Below are 27398 nucleotides of genomic sequence, written 5' to 3' on the forward strand. Positions count from 1 at the left end.
AATAACAACCCCCCCCCCCGTACGCGTCGACATAATTGTTTCCAAGAGCCCAATATTGTTTTCCATTCATACATAACAATGATCGAATGAACTGTGTCATCAACTAAGTTGAGAAACTACACACACACACACACCACATGAAATGCTATTGCGAAACCCTCTTGAGGCCAATTCAATGCATTCGTAGGTAGCAATTCCTAATTGAAAGAACAATTGCATGCCTTCTGAGTTTTGTTCCCCTTTGGACCCGAGGCCAACTTCGAAACTTCCATGAATGTTTTAAGGAATGTGGGGTTATCCTTTCTTCAGCTTCCTAGACAAAAGATCAATGGTCACACAGTCATATATTTCACATGAAGTGACAACAAAATTGGGAAAGAAAACAAGAAATCAACCACATCATCCGGATTCGAGACCATGTAGATTGATTGGAAGTTACCCTCTCTTGTCAAGTTTCTCCTTTACGCCCCAAAGAGAGTAACTTCCAACCACCTTGCTTGAGCTCTATCCACAAACATTAAAGACATTCACACATGTTACAACCTTCTTTACAAGACTCTACCATTCCCATGATATTAAATGACCCCCACATTAAGACCCTTTTCATATATCATAAGTTCTTTTTCATGCTTTTCTATGACAATAAATTTACAATCGACATGACAATGATGATTATCCTTTAATTAATGCATGCAACCATATGGATCCACCCTCATACGTGTTTAGACTTATGCATTTACCTTTATACATGTTTTCTGATATACCTACTCCCTCAAGTTTCAACATGATCATTCTATTGGTACTAGAATCCATGAACAAGTAGAATACTCGCGGCCTTTTCCCTTGCATGACCTTACGTTTGTGAAATGGCAATATATGAGCTAAGAAATGCTAAATCAATGACGATGATTACGAGTTTTCACCTTCGAACTATGGCTTCCATCATTACTAAAATGTATTACCAATAGAAATTTTTTGAAAGATGGTGTCAAGCTAACTACACCCGATTGTCTTTGCATGTGTACACCAGACAAACCAATTCTTAATATTAAAACTAAAAGACCATTTTTTTACAATCCAAAGAAGTTCCATTTGGATGAAATGATTTGACAAACACTTAAAAATTCAAATAGAATTTAAAACAAGAACACAGGAAACTCGGCCCCTTCAACTAAGAACCCAGGAACAGTGATCATTGATTATATTCCCAAAGTCGTTGCAAACAGAAAGTAAAGAGTTATTGAATGCAAGTTTTAACATGAAGCATATGCATTCTAATATGAATGGTTGATTTTATAAAATTTAGGAACGGCATGAATGATCCAAATGATAAAAAAGCAGTAATATTTTCCAGATGAGTTTTGTACATCTGAAAAATGAAAAAAATGACTTGAAAGTTTCTCCTGGAGTTTCCAAACATAAATCGAAGGGTTTGACTTTCTTCTTAGCAATGGAAATATTTACATATTTTATACAGTTGCATTTCCATTTTCCAGTTTACAATTGCAAACCGGATAGTTTTACAAATTCATGAATTATTCTTGTTTCTTTTGGACATGGAAAACAAATTTAATCGTATAGATATAGTTCTATATCACTGATATGGACAAGATAGCCTGGCGCAACGAAGCTTTTCTGCATGCGCTTGCAATGTTCTCACTTGGGCTAGTTCAAATTCCTCGGTTTCTCGCATCAATCCTCTGGTCAGCAGAAAAGAAAAGAAAAAACAGTTATACATTATGTGAATTGCATCACAACCTAAGGCAAGAAGATTCTAAAGAATTATAATAACTGATGAAGCAACGTTAGAAAGAAAGAAGACTCACCGAATCTTGTTATACTCTTCCATCTGTTTCAATAATTTCTCTTCATTCTGCAACAATAGAGTGAAACATGAGCAATTGTTAAATCCAAAAATTGCTGCTATAGCAATATGTGTGTTAGGCACTATATAAAGATGTATTCCAGATTTTTGGAATACCCATACGAGTTATAACTTAGTCCGAACAAAAAACTGAACTCTAATACCATATTTACAGATAGCGAGAGAGTGTGTACGTGCGAGTGTGTCTTTGGTGCTACAGCACAGCCATATAATATTTACATTCAAGACTTCTGAAGAATCCATAGTAATTATAGCTTAACCCATCCATAATCAACCTCTAATGCTAGCTATATTTTAAAACCGAGTCTACAAGGAGTTTATTAGAAGGATAAATATTTGTTGAAGCTGCTGTCTCGAAAATACCTATTAGATACCCTATCGCTTTTTCTCAAGGCAACATAAGACTACACCACACCTAACATACTGGCTTGTTGCCATCTCATGGTCATATATGAATGCTTCAGCTAGAAACATTTTTACGATGAGACATAAGAAACTCGCTGAAATAACGATGACATAATGTGGCATATCTAACTCTATATTTCCAAATTTAGATGGTCAAAATGTGGGGTTACGAAGACTGTAAAATTAACCCATTTTTATGATTTGTTACGCCAAACACTAATGAACACCTAGAAAACAACTGCGCATGGCTCAGAAAGTAGAAAAATAGTACCTTCTTCAAAGACTCATGAAGTATCGACGAGTGTTCTTTGGTTTGTTCTAGTGCCTCTTTCAGTTGTAGTATTTGGATTCCACCCTAAACCACAAGGCATTACAAGAACTGTTTTCGTCAACTTCCTTGAGGCAGAAATCATGTTGATTACATCCGACTCTTAGCAGGAACACTTACCTGATCGGCCATCATTCGCACAGATTGCAATTCAGAACGAAGCAGTAAACAGCTTGATTCCGCCCCCTCCTTGGCTTCTATCAACTGTTCTCAGAAACAAATCGTCATTCGTAGAGATATGTAAATAGGACAAAGATGTTTTCCGCAGTTTATAAGAGCATTACCTGCTTGTTCTCAGAGATCAAAACAGCATTAGAACATGTCAGTGTTTCCCTTTCTTTCTGCAATGCGGTTATATTGTGGCTATCCTGCATTCATCAAGCGATTTACAAAAGAGAACTGATTATATTATTATGTTTCTGTATTTGTAATGCTTCTTTGACTGGTATTTATTATGCTAATAATATGACTAGAGATCTAAATACTTGGGAGTTTCAAATGATTAAAAACAGAAGCCTCCAATCCAACACACAGACAGGGAAGAAAAGAAATATATTCAGCCTTTGCTGAGTTTGCTAGGACAAACTAGGCAGCAATTATTCTCAATTTAACATATACAGTGAAAAAGAGCAGTTTTCCTATAGCAGTTATTGAACTACTTCTTCGGCATAAAAATCCTTTATTTTAAACTGATTGTGATAAATAAGCAATATGGATGGACAGATAATGAGCATTTAGCTTAATTCAGATCTTGGCATTATTTTGATTTTGGCATTATTTTGATTTTGGCCACCCCAAAACATATATGCAACTGTAAGACAACCCAGTTGTATATAATGTTCCCTATAAAGGATGAGTTACCTGCTCAATCTGTCTGACTTGACAGCTTAGAGCATCTTCCAGAGACTTCATACATTCCTGGAGAGAAGCAAAATACATTAGAACAAATAGGATGATGAGAAAAATTCTCTAACAAAAAGGACTTAAAACAACATTTTTACCTTTGAAGCACCCAAATCAGTTAGTAGCTTGTCTACTGTCATTTGCCTATCTGCGATTTCCTGTTTCCTGCATCCTTGAATGAGTCAAACCAACCTCACGATTCAAAATATTAAGCTCAATGGACTTCATAGATCAGATAGCAAATGTACTATAGCATATAGCTTTCTGATCATTCATGTAAAGGAATAATTGAGATGCTAGAAGATTTAATAAGCGAAAAGAAAACTCGGCTGTTCATCATTGAAGTCAAACCATGTTTCTATATCAAATGGGTATATCCAACAAGAAAGATAATTTAGATTAGGGAGTTATCCAGGATAATGAACATCTTACAAAGATCTAAAAAAATTGATGATATTAAATGATACACTATTACAGAACTTGCGGAATTCAGAAATGATAAAAAAATTCAAAGACAAGTGCAACTTTCAAACTCAATCTCATAGTGATGTATATAGCCCTAACCTTCAGAAGAAAACTTTTTTCTGCCTCAAATCTAGAGCTGACTTGCTTCAAAGCTTCCATTTGCTTCTCCAGTTCTGTTTCTAACGCTTGAACCTGTATTCATCCATGAATATAAATTGTTTGAAAACAAATTTCAACTGAGCTTAACCCATTTATGATTTTCTTAGGAGGCAGTTACTTAACTTCTTTTAAGAAACCAAAGTGGCCTATGAGACCAAACGAAAGATTCTATCTAAAAATGATGTCTCGTTTTGAGAACAGACCAAAACAAATATCATTAAAAATATAGGGAACAAAAGAATCTAGATATGTATGTATGCACTATTGTTAAAAATACAAGAGTTAAGAAAGATGACCATGTCATGTCTTGATATCTTGTTGATGTTACAGACACGGCCTTCAGCAGAGATGTTCCAAAGCTATTTTAATGGATTTAAGGGTAGTGTAAGTGGGAAATCGGCTATCCTAGTACTTGGGATAACCTATAAGGACCTGAGGCATGTCATGTCTGGAAGCCTAAGGAGTTCCCCTATGTAAAGGAGAATAGCTACCCCCTTCAACATTGCATCTTAGAGACGTTGTAGAGACTTTATTTGCGAACAAGACCCAGTTAACGCCTTAAACACTCCGCCTGGAAGCGTCCACAACTGCTGGTGAGCGAGGACTGGCCCCTCGTTATTTTAAAGAGTTGTGATATCCTCAACCTTAATCCATTTCTTTTAATCTTTTAAGTAACTGCTCATTGATGGGGTTTTTGTGAGAAAAGCTGTTAATAGCAGCAGCAGAAGAGTTAGAACAAAACAGACATAGCCAAGCTGTGAGAAGGCTGTTAGACAGCAGTAGAAAAAATGGTTGCAAAGAGTAGAGACACAGCCAAAGAGTTGTGCTTGTTTGTAAGTAGCAACAGAAAATAATCTCATTACGAAAGAGGCTGGTATAGCCTATTTATACAAAATTGGAAATGGTTGTTTGGTAGTTAAGAGACTCTTGTACTACCAAACAGGTACAATAAACTAGGAATAAAAAGGGAATATTTTGGAAAAAGTGGAAGAGAGAAAAGGCATTTAAAGCATTGCAGATTCTAGAAAGAAAGAAAGATATATTAACGTCTTTTAAGAGGCCAAAATGGCCTATAAGACCAAATAAGAGATTACATCATAAGTGTTGTCTCGTCTTTGAGAACAAATCAAAATAAAATAAATATTACACAGTAAATATAAAAGTAAATAACATGTAAAGAAAATTAATGAGGGAATCTAGAGAGAGAAGGCATTTAAAGAGTTGTAGATTCTAGAGAGAGAAGAATCTGGGAAAAGAGAGAATGTAGTACAGAGATAATAAAGATGAAAGAGAATGCAGGTCTGGAGCTGCCACCCTCCAACAGTTTTGTATGTCTCTTGTCCTTTGCTTCTTGCTGGTTGGTGTGGTTAAACACCCTTAATCCATTATTTTCTTTACTCTTTTAATTAATTGTTCATAATAGTTAACAAGGCTGCGACCTGGTATGGGAAGCTTCTGGCAGCTGATGTCATGTATGCTCAAATTTTCCCAACTGTAGACGAGGAATATGAGCATTGTTTAATTTCCTTGGCTCAAAAAGTTGGCAATCACAATCATGTTATTAGGCTTCTAACAACATTAACTTGGGGAGCTCTGCCCTAGTTTTCAGAAAGCATTCCACCTTATAAAACTCCACTGTGAATAGTCTTCTATGTAAGAGACGAAAGGGTCCATTGTGTTAGTGTCGTGATAGAGTGGCTTACAGAGAATTAGAAAACAGAGGAGCTGAATCATAGGTTAGCAAGTTTAATAATCTAGTAGTGCTAGTAATTAGCTGCTCAACCATGGAGAACATGGAATTCTTTGAGGATTATTCACAATAATGATGAGCGAATTATATCTTGTTTTCTATATTTCTTCTTTTGGAGGATTGTCCCCATCTAAACATGACCAAAGAGGAAAAGAATAGAATGATCCGAACTGATATTATTTACTTTGAAAACAACATCACATAGATCAGCCCCCAGATATCACTTCGTAAGAAGATAGCCCACTATTAGACAAAATTTACAGACATCAAAGGATGGATTCATCACTGTGGCATCTTATATGGACATACATCTATCCTATGTGTTGGGCAGTGTGATAGGGAAGCTACAAACATCTTCCCATCAGTTAAGAGATAGAGGTCGGCAGATTTGCACGAATACCTCTAGAAGGAAGAATTTGCTCATCATGTCATCAGAGAGTGGAATCTGAAGAGCACTATGTTTGTCACTGTAGTGTTTTTTATGAAATAAAAGGGAGATACCATTGCCTCTTTAAGCAAGGATTGGCCCACTATGCAAGGTAATGGAATCCTGATGATCAACGGTGCTTGGGGCTTTTCTTCCTAGAACTCATGAGACACAGGGAAATGTTGTTCAAGGACAACAGAACCACTACACAAGCTCATCAACAAACAAAAATCAAAACTTTCATTAGCCCCATCACTCCTCATGCAACAAGTACTCGATCACGGGCTATATAAGTGGGCTCTCCACCAGGTTATAGAAAAGGTTTACAATAGATCAGGCAACAACAATATGCTATGCACCTAGGCCCCAGCCTCATGGACTACAATCTCATCAACCTTATCATCGACAGATAAAGGCCATTATCTGCTGCGACACAAGTGCTTCCCTTGGAGACCTATCCGTTCTGGATCAAACTATGCTAGAGATCTTTCAAAGACAAAATTTGACAGCGTTGCATGTGCCAATAACAATAATTTTTAGTCACTTTTTATCTTTACTTTTTTACTCAGAAGACTTATTTTGGTTTGTTGTTCTCAAGGACAAGACAAGACTTAAGATGTAATCTCTTGTTTGGTCTTATTGGCCATTTTGGCCTCTTAAAAGAAGTTAATATATCTTTCTTTCTTCTTTCTCTAAAAGATCTTTTTTAATCATTTGTTAGTCATTTGCAGTTCTCAATAATAGAAAAACTCTGTTATTATGGAATTCATGAAATTTAAGATGTGAACAAACAGAGGCTTAAAGCACTGAAAATTTGCACTCTAAAACTCAAGGTATCAGGAATTACTTCAGTGATAACTACGAAAGCTATAATGGATCATCAAAAATGCCAAAGGCTCAATAAGGTTGACATTTATCGCATTCACACAAACATGCTGATTGTTAGCAAGAACTAATTCTTTTCGTAATGTACAATGTAACTTACACATGATTTGTATTTATCTCGTTCAAGACTAACTTCAGCAACAAGAACATTGCTTCCTTCAAAAGACCTGCCATAACACAAGAGGTAAGAAGCCAATAACGGGTAGCTAGTTGTTGAAACTTGAAAAGAATGTTACTGTTCCCAATCTCTCTCGAGCTTATTCAAACACACAGATTGGATAAGATCTCTACATTTAGAGACATTTCACAAGCAAAACTAATTTGCAAAGGGAGATTCTAATTTAGAAGCAGAAATTTTGAAGTTTTGTATTTGGAAGACTTTGCTACTCAATATGCTTCGAACCATCACTTCCTTTCTTAGGTAATTTTGTATCCCACATTTGGATTTAATAAATATAAATTCCTTCATCTCAAGGATGAAAAAAATAATAATCTCACTTGCTGAGAGTGTGGAGCTGCTTCTCATAATCGTCCAACTTCACTAATTCTGCCTGCCTCGCATTCTCTTTATCATCTAAAGAGTACTTGAGATCCTGAGATAACAAATTGTACCCAACATGGCACTCATACCTTATAGCTAATCAATACTCTACGAATTGATTGTTATTTCTCATTAAAAATACCAATTTTCCTACCTGCATGTGAGATTTCAGGGTTTTATTCTCTTGCTCCAGTTTTCTATATTTCTTATTTTGGTGGGTAAGCTGCAAATGCCAACAAGATTTTTGACATGAACTTTAAATACCACTATTTCTAAACAAGAAGCAAATAAAATACTGGACTTAATTATTTAAGGCTATAGGATAATCATGACCACAATTGTTAATAAATGCACTTTCGTGGTATTTATAAACAGTATTTGCTACCTTTCTTAAGCCAGCCACCTTTAGGGGAATGTTAGGCGGAACAATCAAGTTAAGGTGTGCCTCAAGATGGTACGGATGATAGATAGATGGACGTTTAACCAGTAATTTACAAGAGTTACCTCCTTTTCCAAATCTCCAACCGTTGACTGAAGCTCCAATTTTTCTTTTTGAAGTCTTTGCACATCTTGCTCCAGCTGAAGAGTCCTTTGATGGAAGTTTGGATCCACCAATGTCTAGTGCACATAAAGGGAAGTATAGTTAGAAGCATATATGCATAGAGCTGATGCCACTGTCAAAAGATATGTGACTTGATGTCCATTATTGTAAATCTGTGTATTATGCACCAAAATCTTGCATTTCAATAATCCAGGGAGAACAATCAGTGTATTTTGTGTCTATGAGCATGAATATGAATTGGGCTATAAACAACTATTCGTTGAACAAAAAATGACATTTATCCTTACACAAATTTGGAGGAAATTTTCTGGTTAACAACCCTCGTTTAACACTGGAACATCTTATACCTTATAAAATGGAGAAATATAAATGGTATGCTACAAATTTCTTTAGATTGAAAAGGCATAATCCATCTCTCATTTCCAATGCAAGAACTAAGGTGCACTCTCTATATCTAGTCCCCATCATCCATCGAATATGGTTATGATAATTGTCTTCATCAATACTAATTTATTGCATCAACACTTTGTGTGTCATTGAACATACTTAGCTTTTCCTTTGAAAACAATCACAGCTAACTAAAATGTATAATTGGTTATTACCAGTCACCGATACACTCACATGAAAAACACATTATGGAGTATACAGCAGAATATGAATTGAAAGCAGGGATGATTCTAAACTGTATGGTTAAGAAGTTTTTCTCGACTCTTGTGACAACAGATTACTGGGCAGACATGTCACTCTACAACATTGACTCCATTCCAAATTCCCCGATGACAATGTAGAAAACTTCCAGATGATATCAATTCAACACATACAAGGATGAGTGCTATCTTGGAAAATCTGGAAATGGGTTTTTTTATCTTTGGTCTCATACTTATTACAAGCACAGTGGACCATTCATATATGAAACATGCTTGTATAGTTGTTGGAAGGCAAGAAATAATGTATGTTCTAACTTCCTCTTTTGAGCCCTTCAAGGCCTACTTGATTCATGGAATTACAAAAATATTATAGAAAAATATTTAATTTCTTTTTCTGTAACCTACACAAGTTTCTCTGCATGGTGCAGATTATTTGAATTTCAATGGAAGGTAATATTTCAAAATCACCTTCTCCTTGATGGTTTCTTTTAAGGATTCCATCGATTGCTTTAAAGACTTCACTTCCTTTTGATAGAGTTCCTTCTCCTGTAGAAACATTGCCATTGACCTATCTTCAACTGATAACACAGTCATTGCTTGAGGCCATGAATTCTTTCTTATGGGTTCAGTTGATCTCGATTCCGGTGTTGAGAGATTCTCACGACAGCCAAGAACCTCTTGTTTTGATTGCAATTTTGTAGCAGCTAATAACAGTGAATAACTAATTTGTCAGAAAATATAACCTTGAAAACCACATCAGAAAGACAAAGTATCATGTAGATTGCAGGGAAAAACTCAAAACATATCAAATTGATCTATCTCTGTCTCTAATAAGTATGTCCTGCGGATAAGTCAACTTATAACTTGGGCAGTCGTATGCCAAGGGACACTACCGAGTCCTGAGAGTTTGCCTTCCTCTTGGTGGGCTAACAGAGGGATTGGGGGTGTCACTCCCCAATGGCAAAGATCACGTCATACTTCAACACACACTCAATGGAACCATGGACATCTCAAGGGCGTCATAACTTAAACTAATATTAACACACTTAATCACTACATCAAGTAAGAAATACGTCGTTTTAATTAAATAGGTAATTATTAGATAAAAAACATATGAGGTGTCTCATTGAATAGATAATTGCAAAGTAAAAATCATGTATATGTCAATTATTTAGTGTGGAAAAGCTACATGGAGGAAAGTGAACCTTGGTGGATGCAAAGAGGAGAGAATGAGGACCAAAAGTTAGCCCCAAAGCTTGGGCACCAGAGGGTCACTTTTACATGAGAACCCTTTCCTTTTTATACAAGTGAGAGACGCTAAAGGGTCCCTATCACATTGTCAGCCCATTGGCCGTTTAGCCTCTACCACCTAATAAAGGGTAGTTCCACACAAATTACAATATGAAAATACATTTTGTATGCATTGATCATATGACCAATATTCTAGATTGGAAATATTACGGGTCATAGGGACATTAAAACCACAGGATATGAAATTATTTCCCTTGACAAGTGTTACATATATTTTTAGCAATCAACAACGTAGGGTGTAAGGATATAAGACCCTTGGACATCCAAGACATCAATGTGAAGGTACATGCCACAGTCAAAGAGTAGTTAAAAGGAATGCCAAAAACACTTTTTTCTAGCTCCTTAAGCTAGTTTATCTAGTGTGAACTGTGATTATTACTATAACCTATATTTTGGCGAAGGACGACAGACTTAACTTCTTTTTGTTAAAGGTGACATACAGAAAATCTGGCCTTCGCCTGCTCAATAAACAGACTCAAAATTATATGGACGATGTAGTGAATCAAAGGAAAAGATCGTCCTATCAGATCTAATTTTGCAGCGGGCAATAGGCTTAAAACCTACCAGATTTTGGGAAGTCTATTTTCTGCTTTGCAGGCAGTTTGAGAATTTTAGTGCTTTTCCATCCATCATCTTCTCGTTCTTCAACTTCTTTATTGTCATTCTCCTGAATAATATCTGCAATTGCAGTGACAGATTTTTTGGCCAAGGGTTGGCTCCTTACTTCTAATTCTGCCAAAAAACAATGCACATCCAAGTATATAAGAAAAATAATAATGGAATGCTAATCATCATCAATACAGAATATTGAAAATATAATTTTGTGGAATAACCTGGGATTTTTGGAAATTTTCGCAGCACAAACATGTCAGCAAATGTAAGACCTGGAAATATCCCACAGAAAAATATATATCAAACTTTGTAACTGTATCTGTTATCAGATGTACCATTGTCAAGACGCTTTTACACCTACCTTCACCGCCATAACCACCAAACATATACAATTCTTGGGCCTTGGCTACGAGACTATGAGCTGAACGACCAGATAAAGTGTCATATTCTAGCGATCTTTTCCTTGGTGTTTTTTTTAAGACTGTTGGATGTTCTGATTGCTCAATCATATGCCAGCTCAACTCTAGATCTGAGATATTGCAGGGAACCAATGGAACCTACATAGTAGTTGAAGAGCTCAATATTTTCAAGAATCCGTAGTTGGTAATTTTAGTAATTATTTAATGGTGAGCATTAAATAACTATTACAAAGGAGGAATATTTGTTCTCTGGAAAAAGGCAAATAAAGCATGAAAAACAAGGCCTCAAAGTACTCCTTAACCCATTTGTCCTTGACAATGACTGAGTTTCCCATGCCTAAAAAAATGGCTGCCTATCTAAATTTATCAATCCAATAGTGTAATAGAACTATTTGAGCCACATTTAGCAAAGAAAATATATTTACTTACAAAAACAAAAACAAAAGAAAAAGATTCTTCAAATAGACAATATTCTGTAAACTAAACACCAAGTCCCACAAAATATGTCTCATCCTTGAAATACAATTAGATAATGTGCACTATGCATGGTTCTCATACCAAAGTGAACCTTGTATTGGGAACCTAAAAGACCAACTATAAGCATTGTCCAGAACAAAAACTTCTGTTTTGAAAATAGATGCACAAAATGCTTTCTTAGCATAAAGAGAGAGAAAGATATATTAACATCTTTTTAAGAAATGAGATTAATCTCAACATTACAAGTTCTGAATAAATGAGTGTGCATATTAGAATACACAAAAGACCACCTTCTGGGATTCAGGCTCAATACTTGCCCCATTGAGGTTTCATGGATTCAAATCCTAGATACTTTCCTCCCATATGCTCATTGGATGTGACGAATTGGAAAGGCAAAAATGAACCCGCTTACCAATATAAAGCTCCAATCCATCATTTTGACTAGGGTTTCCATGAAGGCACAAAGATAATGAGTTCAAGTTGAACCATCGAGTTATTGGGAGACCTAGTTACTCAAGAAAGATAGGTTAGCAAGAGGAAATTCCATCTTTAAAAAAAGCTGGGCAGGCAATAGCAGCAAAAGGTTAGTATCCCTCTAAGATGAAACCTTCCAAATTTGTACAACCATAAAGCCAAGATTAGCATGGAAGAGGGGATGTGTAGAAAGAATGCTCACAAAATAAGGTCATAGAAGAATTTACCTCTCTCAGATGAAGGGAAGTATTAAAGAAGTAGAGAAACCGAGAGGAAGGCACATCTAAACTACCTCTCATAGAAATACTTGCTAGCAAGGGGAAACTGGAACCCGCAAATAAGATCTCCATGAAAAATACAAGTAGCCTACTGCTCCATATGTGCATTATCATTTGTAACTTTGAAGTGTCAACTGAGCATGAATTTTAGAAAAGTAGTAAATTTATAATGTGTATCCCTCTCAACCTCCCCTGTGATATAACACAGAAAACACTTTCTATCTAAAATACTCTTTGGATACCATCAGATAATAACCTTTTGCATACATACTGGTACCTGTAAGACATAAGTATCACTTAACCGTAGTGATCCATGCCGTCCACCATGAATTACAATAAGCCCATCACCCATCAGAACTGCAGCATGATTAGAACGAGGACAAGGAGGCTGTCCTCTCACAGCTATCATGTTCCATCTGTTTGTTAGCGCATCATAAATACTGCAAAAGGAAGTTACTTCACATAACTTCCTAATAATGTCTTCTTCCAGCGAAGTTGGAGTGACACATTACCTTAATTTTTCCTCATTTATAATACCTCCCTCAGCTTTACCACCAAAAAGAGCAATGTAACTGCCAAATGCTGTGAAGGTGTGATAACCCCTTCCCTTTGGTTTGGCACCTTCTGGCATCAGATCTTGCCATTCAAGTGTGTCTGAATCCAAATCCCAAAACATATAGCAGGTGTTTGTAAAGAGAAAATAATTAGAAAAGGGATAAAATAATAGAAGTTACCTGTATGAAATATCAGAAGATCAGAAAGCCAGCTTGGTTTGGATCCCCCATAGCCTCCATATATCAATATTGAACGTTTGTGTTTAGGATGTAAAACTGCTGCATGTGTTCCTCGAGATGTCATGGAGCTATTCGATAAGATTGGACAGGACCACTATAAAACTAGAAAACCATATAAAGCATTCCAACTGGAATAACGCAAGCATTTGTCTATAACAAAAAATGCATGAAAAATACCTTCAAGGACACAGTGTTGAATACATGTACATCAGAGTGCATCATTTTTGGATCACTACCTCCTATGACCCATAACTCATTTTCATTGACAAGGGTGCACGAGTGGTATGCCCGGGGAGAAAATGGCACTTTAGCTTGCAAAAGATCCCACTGTTCTATTTCAGTATCAAACACCCATAGATCATTGAAGAATTCGTTGCCATTGCGACCACCCAAGATATATATGTGTTTCCCAACAAGAGTAGCCGTATGACCAGCTCTTCCTCTCAAATTACGATGTCCTGACAGGACAGAAAGAAAGAAAGAAAGATATATTAACATCTTTTAAGAGGCCAAAATGGCCTATAAGACCAAACAAAAGATTACACCTGAAGTGTTTTCTTGTCTTCGAGAATAACAAATCAAAATAAAATAAATATTACTCAGTAAATATAAAAGCAAATAAGATAAAATGAGACAAAGGAATCTGGTTTTCGGCACATGTGACATTCTCAAGTTACATGTAGTGTAACTTTTGTCTCCGAAAGATCTCTAACATAGGTCGATCCAGAATGGAGAGGTCTCCAACGCAAGGGAAGCACCTGCGATGGCGGGAGATAATGGCCTTTATCTATCGATGACAAGGGTTCTGAGGACATGGTCCATAGGGACGGGGCCTACATGCACAACAAATTGCTATTGCCCGATCTATTGCAACCCCTTTGTTATGTCCTGGTCGGGAGCCCATTTGTGTATTCCTTGATTGACTTGTAGCACTAGCTCTTTGTGGATGAGCTTGTGTGATTGTATTATTGTCCTTCAACAACTTTTCCCTATGTCTCTTGAGTTCTAGCAAGAAAAGTCCTAGGCACTGTTGGTTCTCATATTCCATTACCTTGCACAGCGGGCCAAAGCCTTGTTTAAAGAAGCAATGGTATCTCCCTCTGATTTCATTAAAGACACTACAGTGACAAACATAGTGTTCTTCAGATTCCACGCCTTGATGACACAATTGGGAAATTCTTTCTTCTAGGGGTATTCGTGTACATCTGCATACCTCAATCTCTAGCTGATGTGAGGAAGTTCGCAGCTGCCCTATACATTGCGCAACTCATGGATAGATGTATGTCCGTAGAGAAAGAAGCATATGACTTCATGAAAACTCCTATTGGAACTGGAAAAACCCTTTCTTTCTATCTTTGCTTCAAAGGTATTCTAAAATATGCACACATTGACTTCTTGATTACAAAGCTTACTACTTAGGTTTGTGGTTAGAACTTTTTTCTGAGACAAATGGAATGTTATATTCATATAAATTTGATGCCAAAATTGATTTACATGGTACCAGAGTGTGAGGGTTAGATCCTTCACCGAGCTCTACCATTGAAACTGTGGGAGCAGTTAGAGACATCGTTTCAAACTAGCTATCATCACTAAAGTGTTGCACGACAAGAGGAACATAGAATCAAGCTAACTCAGAAAGATGAATGCACATATGGGTAGCACAATTCCAACAGAGAAGTTGGACAGGCACAACTATGCATCTTGGTTGTACAAGATGCACCAGTACCTAGCAGGGAAGGGGTATTGAAGTTATATCACGGGGGAGTTCAAGAAACAGCCCCCGATCTTATAAACCCCAGCTACCCCACATGGCAGCAAGGCGCCAGCCGGGTAATGTACTGCTGGATGATGGAACTGGAACCAATGGTTTACACCAATTCCAAGCTACTATTACAGACCTGCTACACATGCATCAAGAGATGTTGAAAGAGAAAGAAGAGCAACTCATCGAAAAAACACACATTGCCAACTTGCTAATGGAGGAACTTGAGCAACTACCACAGATGGTTACTAGCACAAGAATGACCCAACAAACCGTGTTATAATAATACAATGTTTGTGTGTGAGAAGGGTAAATACATATTTTTCTACATATTATATGTGTGTGAGATATATGTATGTGTGTCCGGACCCACATACATGCATATGCAAGTATACTAAGCACGCATGCACGTATGAATGTCTGTATATACATATGCATGTATGCACGTACATATATATGTATGTATATGTATCTATGGCTGAATGTGCACATGCATATACATACATACATACATATACATATACCAGATGAATGAGTGCTCCTACTCATGAAATGCAACGACTTAAACCAAAGAACATTTTCTTTTATTTTCTTTTCGAAATTTAGGAGACAATTCTCCTAACAAGAAAAAACAGAATCACTACGTTTGAAGCGGTGGTGAAGGGGATTTAAGCTAAACAAAACAAAGATAAAATAGAGATGAAGAAGAAGAAGAAGAAGAAGAAGAAGAAAATATTACCTGCCACCAGTTGCCACTTGAGCTTTCTCTTATGCATTTTCTTGCCTTTCTGATTCTGCAATGAGGCAGAAGGTACATGACGCGTACAGAGCTCCTCCGAATCCTTACTCTCATATGTATATATTACATACACATGAACATATAGCTCCTTCTCACACAATACTCAGAGCTTCTATAAGCAGCCATTCCTGACCAGTTTTGGGTATTCCCCAAAATACCCCTGAGTTTCCATATATTTACCAGATATACCCCTCCATATCACAAAAATGCTTTTCTTTCAACCAAATTTTGACCTAAAACATTTGGGTTTTTGCCAAAGTATCCCACGAATCTACAAAACTAAAAGGAATTTTTCCCGCACCCTCTTATAGCACCGGGTTTTTGTGACATTCATGATGGTGGTTTTCGAACTGAAGTTGTTGGGCAGTATGAATGTTTGACATTGCGTCACGAACATCATACAATGGGAAAAATCTGGTGTGTGCCGCTCCATTATGCATCTCTAATTTGCAACCGTGCTAATCTCGATCACAAAAGGCTTCGACACAAAGTGAATAGCTAGCTACGAGAGAAAATAATTAGTTGTCGATCTTAAACTATAATTACAAACATAATGCCCACATCGTTGGTCAAGAATGAAAACCATGGCCTTTTATGTTGCGAAACATTAGAGTTACCATACAGTCGTCATGTATGAATCATTTATTGATATCAAGAGTATCATATATGCAATCAATAAAAAGACAATGTGTCCTTATGGTGCTTTCCAAAATGATTGAACAAATGAAGTTTTCTTCTTCGTCTTCTTAATATTTCCTAGTATTTGGAAGGCATGTCAACATTTTGAAACCATAGTTATCTTGGTAAAACAACATACTTCAATATATTGAGAAGAACTATCAATTGTTGGCATAGGACAAACTTTTTGGGCACTTGATGGCTTTGAAGAACCAAACATTTCACATATATGGTTGTTATAATAAATAATAATGACCTCTAAAACACCATGAGGGTCTACATTCATGGGAAAGAGGTTCTAACTTCTTATCTGAATTCATTAGAGAATATGTTAACCGATGTCATTGACACAATATATCAATTGGGTGTCTTTTGTCGCCGTGTCTTGTTGGATCACACTACTCCATTCACTCTTAACACTATGTTATATGCATGTGCATGATCAAAGTGGCTAACACAAATACAACAAAACAAACACACTCACCACAAGGCATGACAACGATTACATTAGCAAAGAGATTATATACTATCAATTTGTTTTAGAAGCAATACAAATGGACTTGCGTACAATGCACTTGTAAGTATATCTTGCCATATTCACCATATTGTGACTAGGAACAATGGTGTGTCCTCACAATACTATTACCTTATTGAAGCATCTAGAACTAGGCATGGGATTGGGTGGAAGGTATTCGCATTAGAAGTTGATCCTCATCTTCATTTAGCTAAATTTCAATGGTTTTACCAAGATAAAGGTTACATGTTTAATTGCACATCCTCGTTTTTGCGCGCTTAATTATTGGCTTAGTATCATGGGTTGGCATTGTCATGCATGAATGAAGACAACAAAAGAAGTGTATAGTTTAGAAGATTGCAAGCATGGGAGGCTGGAAGAGGTACGGAACTGAAATCATGTTTTGTCATTACAAAAGATATAAATGGTATTTTTTAACTGAGCACATCGACGAAGCAACCCCCCCCCCCCCCCCCCCCCCTTTCATTCATGCGAAATTCCCGAAATACACCCTCTCCAATCGTCGTACCTCTAGACCCCTCGTGTTGAAGTCACATCAGTTTCATGTTTTGTGTATGCCTCTATATCCAACTCCTTGAGCTCTCCATCATTTTGCATTACACTCAAGAGACTAGGGGGGGTCATGGGTTCAACCCCTACATTCCACAATGGCATATAATGAGTTAAGAAAATACATATGGAGTAATAATTGAGAGGTGAGGGAATTGGGTTTCGAACCCAAGATGTGGTGCCATTAGTTCAAAAACTTACCACTAAGGTAAGCTAATTAAGAGAGAGAGAGAGAGAGAGAGAGAGAGAGAGAGAGAGAGATGCCCCGGAGTTTCAAACTACATACGTTCAGGAAATGAAGAAAAAGTGCAGGGGCATATTTGGGAAATAAAGAGAAAGTGCAGGGGTATTTCGGGAAATAAAGGAAAAGCGCAGGAAAGCACGATGAAGAAACCATTTTGTTGCGTTTCTTCTGATTTCTCTCTGTTCTTCTTTTCGATTCCTCTCTGCTCACGAGACACAATCGGAGCGACATATCACGACACAGGAACAGAATATGATCGTCTGCGTAGCAGTGGTCGGACAGCAGGCTAGTCCCCCCCTCCTCCCCCCCCCCCAAAAAAAAGAAAAAAAAAGAAAACAAAAGAAAATAGACCTGTTCTTATATCTTTTGTTCCTTCTTTAATTCTGTTTCCGCCTTGTTGATGCTTTTGTTGAATGGATCATCCTCTATTTATATTGGTGAATTTTCTTATTTCTGAACTCAGAACAATCCCCTGTTCATCAAGAGCTTCACAGATGGAGAGGATGAGCTGAAATTTCACCACATCGTTCATTGTTCTTTAGATGTTATCGAGGAAAAAGGTATGCATTCACATTCTTTCGTTGTTTTATGTTGCCTTGAGAAAAACAATAGTTTAAACTTTATATGATGAAAAGAGTCAGAATTGGGTATGAGTTTGCGATTCTAAATGGATAGGGATTAATTATGATTTTTTTTCGAATGTATGAACGAACCCCTTTGACATCCAATTCACGAAGATAGAAGATTTACATCCATTTATGAATGCATTTAAAATATACTCACATTGCCAGAACTATTACAATTTCCATAAGAAGGAAAATACATGAATAACTGGACTCTCAAAACTGTCATTCTCGTTTCTACCCCCCATGTATGGATAGGTGTTTTGTGCAATTACGGCTCAGAATGGAGATAAAGGTATCTCAACCAGAGAAATGTGCCCTTCTTGTTAAATCAAACGTATCATATAACTATAGTTACAAAGGTAGCTCCCAGGTGAACTTGAGCTATTGAGCTAGTGCAGGGTATTCATTTGTCAATGTGAATTGAGTATCAGTCTCTCATCAAGAATGTTGTTGTGCTCGAGAAACGATTCTCTCATCGTCTAGATACAATTCCAAAAGCCCCCAACCCCTGCCATTCCAACAACTTTGTGTTATAAACATGCCTGCCACAAAAATTAGATCCAGTTTCCGATTGAGGAGTGAATTTTGAGGATTTGAAGAGAAGTGTGGTATTGCCAATGCAGATGTGATATATCTTGGAGAACTAAGCACAGGAGTTCATCATGAATGGGACTATCTTTTTGGAACATTGTCATAAGTTCAAGCAACTCTCCGGATTTATTCACGAAGTGGGTTGAACTGGAACACCTTTTAAAACTTGTATGGAAGATGAGTCATAGACAATAGAACCTAGAACGATAATTGGAGAACGTCACTTATGGTGGGGCTTTGATGGAAGATTGAAGAAACTAGGTCTCTGGAATGTGAATCTGTCAAGAATGGAGTGGTGCCATAATTTCTGAGACAGTATGATTACATACGCCGTGCCTGCCATCACTTACCGATGAATTACGAACTGTGTGAGCAGTCTATTTTATGATGTATGAAAAGTCAAAATCAGCTATACCCAAAGGAGCACATTGTGCAGCCAACCGCCAACCACCATTGTATTTGCATCTGTAATTGATGAGTATTTCCTCCTTATCCTGTGTTTATCTATCTCTTAGGTAGATACGAAGGAGTCAGGACATACAAGAATATCTGGTACGGTAGGGAGTTTCACTAATTTAGCCATACTTTATTTTGTCTTGTTGTTCTCCAAGATGAGACAACATTTCAAATATAATTTCTCAATCAGACTCATAGGTCATTTTGGCCTCTTAAAAGACGTATATGTATATATATTTCTCTCTCTCTTTGTGTTAGATCATTCCAGGTTTTGAATTATGTTGGCTTCCTAATTATTAGCAAACATTCTGTGCGTGCTGAGAAAGGCATAAAGTAACTTCTGTGAAATTTGCATTAAGATACAATGCAATCATTTTGTGGTGAAGAAAACATGACAAATAGGAGTTCAGTTGAATTATTCTGTTTTCAAACAAATTTCTTCAGCATATAAGGCATCAGATTTGCTTCATCATGGGATAATAGTGATATCATTCTTCTTTTTTGTTACACTTGGTAAAAGTTATGCACGAAGATGGCTGGCTATAGTTGGGAGAAGAATGCCTATAGTTAGTTTGTGTGTATGTGAGAGCCAACAAGATAGTTAGAGAAGCCTCTAAGTGGTTTTTTCAATAGTATGTAATGGATTATAGTGTTGCTCTGTAATTCTTGTTTGTACTAGTTTGTGCCCAGAATCTAAAACCTGAGAAGAAAATGTAGGTGCATGCCATAAACTATAGAGAATGTAGACTGTCCATGTTGAAATAAGGACCAAGGTCTCTGACAATAAGAAAGGGTCGCCATCATGAATGTGAAAGAATCTGTTTCATATGCAACAGATTGATGCATATAATTGTAAAGTAGAACTTTTCTTGGTGTCACAAAATTTAAAACTCAAAATATATATGAGGATCACATTGTGTTACTACCTAGCAAATTGTCCCCAAGTGATCACTCCATCATGCACAATTCATCTGTAAAGAATTGTTATCAAATTAGGTAATTTGCGTTGCTTGAACTAGGGTACATTGACCATAAAAGGGATCATGTTCAATGCATTTCGTCCAACTTTGAAGTATCAATGGAGCTGAACGCAATCAAACACAGCTTTATACCCCACATCATTATTCATGGTCTGCATGAAAGGATGCAAAGTTGGTTTCCTGAATCCCAACCAAGCTTGATTCCAGACCCAAGTGCCTGCTTGTGATATCCGTATTTGCTAGTATAATATCTGAATGGACTAAAGAAGGGTATATATGGCATGACTCCACTTCGTGCCTACTACTCAGAGTTGGATCTAGGTCCACATACCTCTAATCGTGTCCTAGGTTTGTGGAAAGATTCTTGGTTGTATCTCACTCAAACAAACATAAAATGCAGTATTGGTTGAGGATACAGAGCAAAGATAGGGAAAGCAATTGAGACCCACTAGATGTGATTGGAGCTGTCTGTACACAAAACAAGAGTCCATACTTCACGTGCTTGGATGGCTTGATCAATCCCGAATAATGCAGGGTCTTGTCTCTCAACCCACAATCAACAATATTTTATGCTACAAAAAGGTCTATATACATCGTCCAAACATCTAACAAGAATTCACCAGTTATATGAAGCAATCTGTCTTCTATTGTATTTCTGTTTGATTGTTTATTTACTCAAGAACTGTTAATAGCAGGCTTATTTGCCATCTTTTGTATAGTCAATAATGATGAGCATTTCATTTATAGATATGTAGCTCTACTCACATAGAATCTCATCGAGCATTTTAATCTTACTTTTTGACATTTTTCTTTTCATAGTCAGCAATCCAAAAAAACTCAGCACAACTATGAATGAGACCTTTTTAGGCCTTCTGTATCCAATCTTTGCTTGTGATATCCGTATTTGCTAGTATAATATCTGAATGGACTAAAGAAGGGTATATATGGCATGACTCCACTTCGTGCCTACTACTCAGAGTTGGATCTAGGTCCACATACCTCTAATCGTGTCCTAGGTTTGTGGAAAGATTCTTGGTTGTATCTCACTCAAACAAACATAAAATGCAGTATTGGTTGAGGATACAGAGCAAAGGTAGGGAAAGCAATTGAGACCCACTAGATGTGATTGGAGCTGTCTGTACACAAAACAAGAGTCCATACTTCACGTGCTTGGATGGCTTGATCAATCCCGAATAATGCAGGGTCTTGTCTCTCAACCCACAATCAACAATATTTTATGCTACAAAAAGGTCTATATACATCGTCCAAACATCTAACAAGAATTCACCAGTTATATGAAGCAATCTGTCTTCTATTGTATTTCTGTTTGATTGTTTATTTACTCAAGAACTGTTAATAGCAGGCTTATTTGCCATCTTTTGTATAGTCAATAATGATGAGCATTTCATTTATAGATATGTAGCTCTACTCACATAGAATCTCATCGAGCATTTTAATCTTACTTTTTGACATTTTTCTTTTCATAGTCAGCAATCCAAAAAAACTCAGCACAACTATGAATGAGACCTTTTTAGGCCTTCTGTATCCAATCTTTGCTTGTGATATCCGTATTTGCTAGTATAATATCTGAATGGACTAAAGAAGGGTATATATGGCATGACTCCACTTCGTGCCTACTACTCAGAGTTGGATCTAGGTCCACATACCTCTAATCGTGTCCTAGGTTTGTGGAAAGATTCTTGGTTGTATCTCACTCAAACAAACATAAAATGCAGTATTGGTTGAGGATACAGAGCAAAGGTAGGGAAAGCAATTGAGACCCACTAGATGTGATTGGAGCTGTCTGTACACAAAACAAGAGTCCATACTTCACGTGCTTGGATGGCTTGATCAATCCCGAATAATGCAGGGTCTTGTCTCTCAACCCACAATCAACAATATTTTATGCTACAAAAAGGTCTATATACATCGTCCAAACATCTAACAAGAATTCACCAGTTATATGAAGCAATCTGTCTTCTATTGTATTTCTGTTTGATTGTTTATTTACTCAAGAACTGTTAATAGCAGGCTTATTTGCCATCTTTTGTATAGTCAATAATGATGAGCATTTCATTTATAGATATGTAGCTCTACTCACATAGAATCTCATCGAGCATTTTAATCTTACTTTTTGACATTTTTCTTTTCATAGTCAGCAATCCAAAAAAACTCAGCACAACTATGAATGAGACCTTTTTAGGCCTTCTGTATCCAACTGAAGATTACAAAGTGTGAGTCTCTCTACAAGTTCTACTGAGTTTGAAAATTGTATGTTTGGTTGGAATGCTCTAAATAGTGTCTCAGATCACAGATATGGATATCTCACCAACACAAGAGTGAAGTTTATATTGGTGACTACAGATCAAGATGTACGAGATGCAGATGTTAGGAGTGTAAGTAATGCATAACTTTTGTGAAATCTGAATATACTTGCTGAAATTGGAAATGAAATGTGTCATGCGTTTTCTGTAGTCGCACACATTTTCTGAAGGATAAATGAAATTAAAGTTATATTAATGTCTTGAAAGGCCAAAGAAACTACATTTCAATGAGATCTTATCAACTGTTTGATGAGAAGAGACATCGCCTGGGTAAATAGAACAAATATCTAACTGATAGTGCGTCCACTATGAGACAAATATGGGAAATGCTGAGCATCACTGTAAAGCAAATCAATAAAATTGGGAAACCTGTGTGGGGTGTGAGAAGTCTTTCTTGAGACTTAGATCCTGGATGCAGATAATATTCAGGTGCTGGACGACAATATGATTTTATGATAGTTAGTTACCCACAAGTAATCAAATAATGCTTTACTATCTCAGGAAAAGCCTTATGAAGATTTATGGCTGATTAGGTCACTGCCCTGTGCCAGCATAGAAATGTTTAAGCACATCAGCGGGCTAGAAGAAGAGAGAGATGGAAATCACAGATGAAATCTATATCCAGCCCTGCTGATAACTAGCATTCAGCATTTGTACAAATATTCAGAATTTTCATCTCCTCTCCAGGATTCTGGTTTCATCTTGTTTCTTGAGTAATTGGCACTAATTTCAATCCCTAGATGGGTGTGATATATGTGTTATTTGCAGTCTGAATTCTGGATACTGGTAACAAACCTGATCAAGTGTTTAAATTGGGTGGTAGTGTATTGATAATTCGAACCATTGGCCATTGCAATACAAAGGATGAGTTTATATATGGAAATTTGAGATTTTGAATTAGTAGCTCAAGAAATATGATGTGAAAAATGAAATAGTTAATCTTAAAAGGCATCTCGTTTCGCGAATATTTTGCCTTTGTGGTTCTTGTTATCGTATTGTTTATTAATTACTTGTTTTGGAAACAGTTCTTCCGGCGATTTCATGCTGCCTATGTAGATGCTGTCTCAAATCCATTCCATGTGCCTGGGAAGCGCATTCTTTCAAAAGCATTCGGGGAGCGAGTTACCAGCATTGTGAAATCTTTTGGTATAACAACTGTTTGATGGATATCCTATCCATCCATCTTAGTTGATGTTCACATCATGATAATGAAAGATCCAGAATGTATTAAATTGATGTCTCATCACTTATTTTCTGAGGGGATGATTCTGATCACTTCATGAAAATCATTTTTTAGACTTTTAAATTCATTGTATCCGAAGGATTTATATTCCTCTAGTTTCATTACCTAAACTCTTTTAGTTCTAGTTTCAAATTCCTATTTCTTTCTGTTATTTAAATGTTGCTATAGGAAATTCTGTTAGGTGTAAAACAAAGTTTATGTGATGTCCCATCCTGTGCATTGGATGTTGGGACAGTTAAAGAGTCATCTCAAATGTCCGATTTAGGGGGGTCCCTACAAATGAAATATGGAGGAAAAACCACTTTTAATGCTCAAATTCACACCAAAAATTCCTTCAAGATTGTTGCGTAATTAGTCTAGTAGAAAGCCAATGACTTAGAAGTACAGGCTGGAATCCAAAAACCCGAAAAATTACCTAGCTCACATTGTTGTAAAATACTTAGCATAAAATACGCGTACAATACGTATTCCAAGTATTCTAACTTTTTTTTAAAATACTTAGAATACGTATTTTATAGATAAAGTACATTAAATATGTTAAATACTTAGAATATGTTTAGAATACTTAGAATACGTGTAGAATACTTAGAATATGTGTAGAATACTTGTAAAATATGTTAAATACTTCTTAAATTTTAAAGTTTTTATTTTCAAAAAAGAAAAATATTTTTTGAAATGATAAATACTTGTTAAATACGTTGAATACGTCAAAATTTAAAAAACGGCAGTTCTAAAACGTAGAATACGTGTAGAATACTTCAGAGTATTCTAAAACGTACTCTAAACGTAGAATACGCGTTTTTTTAACAACTATGCTAGCTCAACGGACTTGGGCTCATAATCAAACTATAGATAACACAAAATCTAAAACGGGCGGTGAGGGACCATCACAAACTATAGATCACAATTAGTTACATTTGGGCCATCAAAATTATCTAAGTTTACAAACTTATATTCATAAAGCAATAAATGTTGAATTACTAGGCAATTAAGATAAACGTGCGCAACAAGTAGTAAGCAATTAATACTTAATTAAGGAGACTTTTAATCTATCTTCTCCCTTTTCAAGTTGTTACCAAAGGTATATAGAGGTTCTGGGAAGACAAGGACTCCTTGCAATAATTTCCTATACATAAAAAAGTAACTCATCATCCCTTATTTAATTCCATGTGACTCAAATGAGATGTTTCTACATTTGATGCCCCCACTTTAATACGTTTTCCCTTTCTAAAAATTTAATTGTTTATCCTAAGTGTACTCTTGACATAGCTACACTCTTCCAATATAAACTGAGGAAATTTTGTGTTAAGAATATTTTGTCGTTTCCCGCTCCCAAGTAGCATCATTAATAGGTTTATCTATCCATTTGATCTTAAATTGACGAATCTCTATAGAACGTAAGAGTTTAGTTCGAGAATCAAGAATTTGTTTCGGAACATGAGGTTTGTGTGACAAATCCTCTAAATTTATAATAAGATCCTTTATTGTGATGGTGTTATCACCAAAATCTAAAACTTGTTTTAGACTATTGACTTGAAAAACAAGATGAAAACCAACATTATGGGGTAAGGCAAGATGATAAACAAATAATGTGACTCTCTTAATGATATCATATGGGCCATAATATAATGGGACTAAACTTAGTGCACTTGGCCATAGATAACGACTTAGAGTTAGTAGGCACACACAAACAAACTTTTTGACCAATAGTAAGTGTAGGAGGATATATATTATGATTATCATAAAATTGGGCACTATCTTGAGTTGCCTTAAAATTTTCATTGGCAATATGTAACATTTGGTTCATGTATTGTAAAAACATGCATGTACTACCTAATGTATACTGTAATGAATTATGACATTGGCACATGGCCGAAATTTTCTGTCAAGCGTTTGCCATTTCTTGAATACAAACCATTTCACTATGGTAGAGCAAACCATTTGTAATGTGAAAGGTCGCCTTCAAGGGTAGGGTGCTACCGATTGCAACTAAATCAAATTCAACTTTCATCCAATATTTTGAGAAATAAATGTCACCAAAGTATTTCCCTCAACTTGATCTAAAAGATCAAAATTTATATCCATGAAGCTAATCATGTTAACTTCTTGAATGCAACTAAGAGCATCTTATGAACGTAGCATCTGCAACTATGTTCATAGAACCCTTGTGGTACCATAGCAAGAAATCAAAATCTTGCATAAGGTCAACCCAATGGGCTTTATGACCAAAAAGATATTATTGGTCACAAAAGTACTTCATTATTTGATGGTTTGTGGTGACAAATTGATTTCCATATAGATAATACCTCCATGTTTTGAGTGTATGTATAATTGCATACACCTTTTTCTCTTAAACCAAATACGGAGATTGAGTAGAATCAAGCTGTTTGCTTTCAAAAGAAATAGGGTGACCACCTTCATAAAGTACAACACCAATAGTGCTGTCGTGGAGTTACACACGTGCGTGTAAAATCTAAGCGCAAGCACCGGGGACTTGAACTAGAGAGGATGGGTTGATTTGAGTTTTCCAAATGCGATGTTCAAGGATGTCAAAGTTCTGATTAATTTAAGGTAAATGTGCGTTTTTTTTTTTTTCAAAATGAAGCTACTTTCCCATTAGTTAGGAAGGATTATTACATAGAGAGTCTACAAGGAGACTTATACACACATCGGGGAGTCTGCCTCCGATCAAGTAAAAGAAGATCAGCCTACTTACAATGCCTTGCGGCCTAACTTAATGTAAGAAGCTACCTATATCTAAGGCGATGGCCTTCAATGTTGCCTAGTACGAGTCGGCTCTTGGGGCCTACAACGAAGAGAGGGTGGCAGGTGAGTAGGAAACAACCAGCGTGGGGGCTGGTAATTCCACCTCGGGCCACTCTCGCCTTGCATCACCATAGGTGTGTTCCTCCATTTCTGCCAAAAGCGCAACCGGGCAGAGATCACATTGTTGGAGTGGCTACAAATCTCTTCCAGTTGCCCTCGTAGGCAGCTGATAATTGCGAACCATATGCCCATGATCACTTCCTCCGGGGGCCGTACCGTACCTTGGAAAACCTTGAGGCAACGCGCTTTCCATATGTACCACAAGGTGAAACCTGCAATCAGCGTCCAAATTTCTGGAAACCTAGGGGATGCGGGCTGCAAGCCTCTTTTGAAACGGATCTTGACGATTTTGCCTCTCGTGCATACATAGCACCAACTATCCGCATTGACGGTGTCCGTCCACCCTTCGATCGAGTGACCAATCCAAGCCGCAACGCTCCACAAGGCTGTTCCTTCAACTTCA

The 27398-nt window shown here is 36.7% G+C and overlaps 2 protein-coding genes across 4 annotated transcripts; one reads left to right on the forward strand and one right to left on the reverse strand.

Annotated features, from left to right (window-relative positions):
* Positions 1–1373: 1373 nt before the first annotated feature.
* Positions 1374–15976, reverse strand: LOC147862322 (uncharacterized). 3 transcript variants are annotated; one of them, XM_087322473.1, is made up of 21 exons: positions 15824–15976; positions 13500–13780; positions 13263–13416; positions 13041–13182; positions 12806–12968; positions 11242–11437; positions 11102–11152; positions 10833–11000; positions 9426–9661; positions 8253–8366; positions 7903–7971; positions 7706–7800; positions 7308–7374; positions 4086–4178; positions 3620–3679; positions 3480–3536; positions 2903–2986; positions 2739–2822; positions 2562–2645; positions 1827–1873; positions 1374–1700 (listed from the first exon to the last, which is right to left on the reverse strand). In XM_087322473.1, exons 1-21 carry the CDS (start codon positions 15858–15860, stop codon positions 1595–1597), a joined length of 2388 nt encoding a protein of 795 aa, XP_087178599.1. In that variant the 5' UTR covers positions 15861–15976; the 3' UTR covers positions 1374–1594. The 3 variants fall into 3 exon arrangements, with proteins under 3 accessions (XP_087178599.1, XP_087178601.1, XP_087178600.1); XM_087322475.1 differs by lacking the exon at positions 15824–15976 and having other exon boundaries at positions 13263–13390; positions 13500–13640; XM_087322474.1 differs by lacking the exon at positions 15824–15976 and having other exon boundaries at positions 13263–13424; positions 13500–13631.
* Positions 15977–18071: 2095 nt separating this feature from the next.
* Positions 18072–24213, forward strand: LOC147862323 (SNARE-like superfamily protein). The gene is made up of 5 exons (XM_087321947.1): positions 18072–18174; positions 18353–18449; positions 22698–22776; positions 22857–22938; positions 23892–24213. Exons 1-5 carry the CDS (start codon positions 18142–18144, stop codon positions 24027–24029), a joined length of 429 nt encoding a protein of 142 aa, XP_087178073.1. The 5' UTR covers positions 18072–18141; the 3' UTR covers positions 24030–24213.
* The last annotated feature ends 3185 nt before the right edge of the window (positions 24214–27398 follow it).

Source organism: Azolla caroliniana, unplaced genomic scaffold, assembly GCF_043228905.1.
Source record: "Azolla caroliniana isolate FFs.n. ecotype wild unplaced genomic scaffold, voAzoCaro1.0.p SCAF_7, whole genome shotgun sequence".
NCBI classification, from domain to species: Eukaryota; Viridiplantae; Streptophyta; class Polypodiopsida; order Salviniales; family Salviniaceae; genus Azolla; species Azolla caroliniana.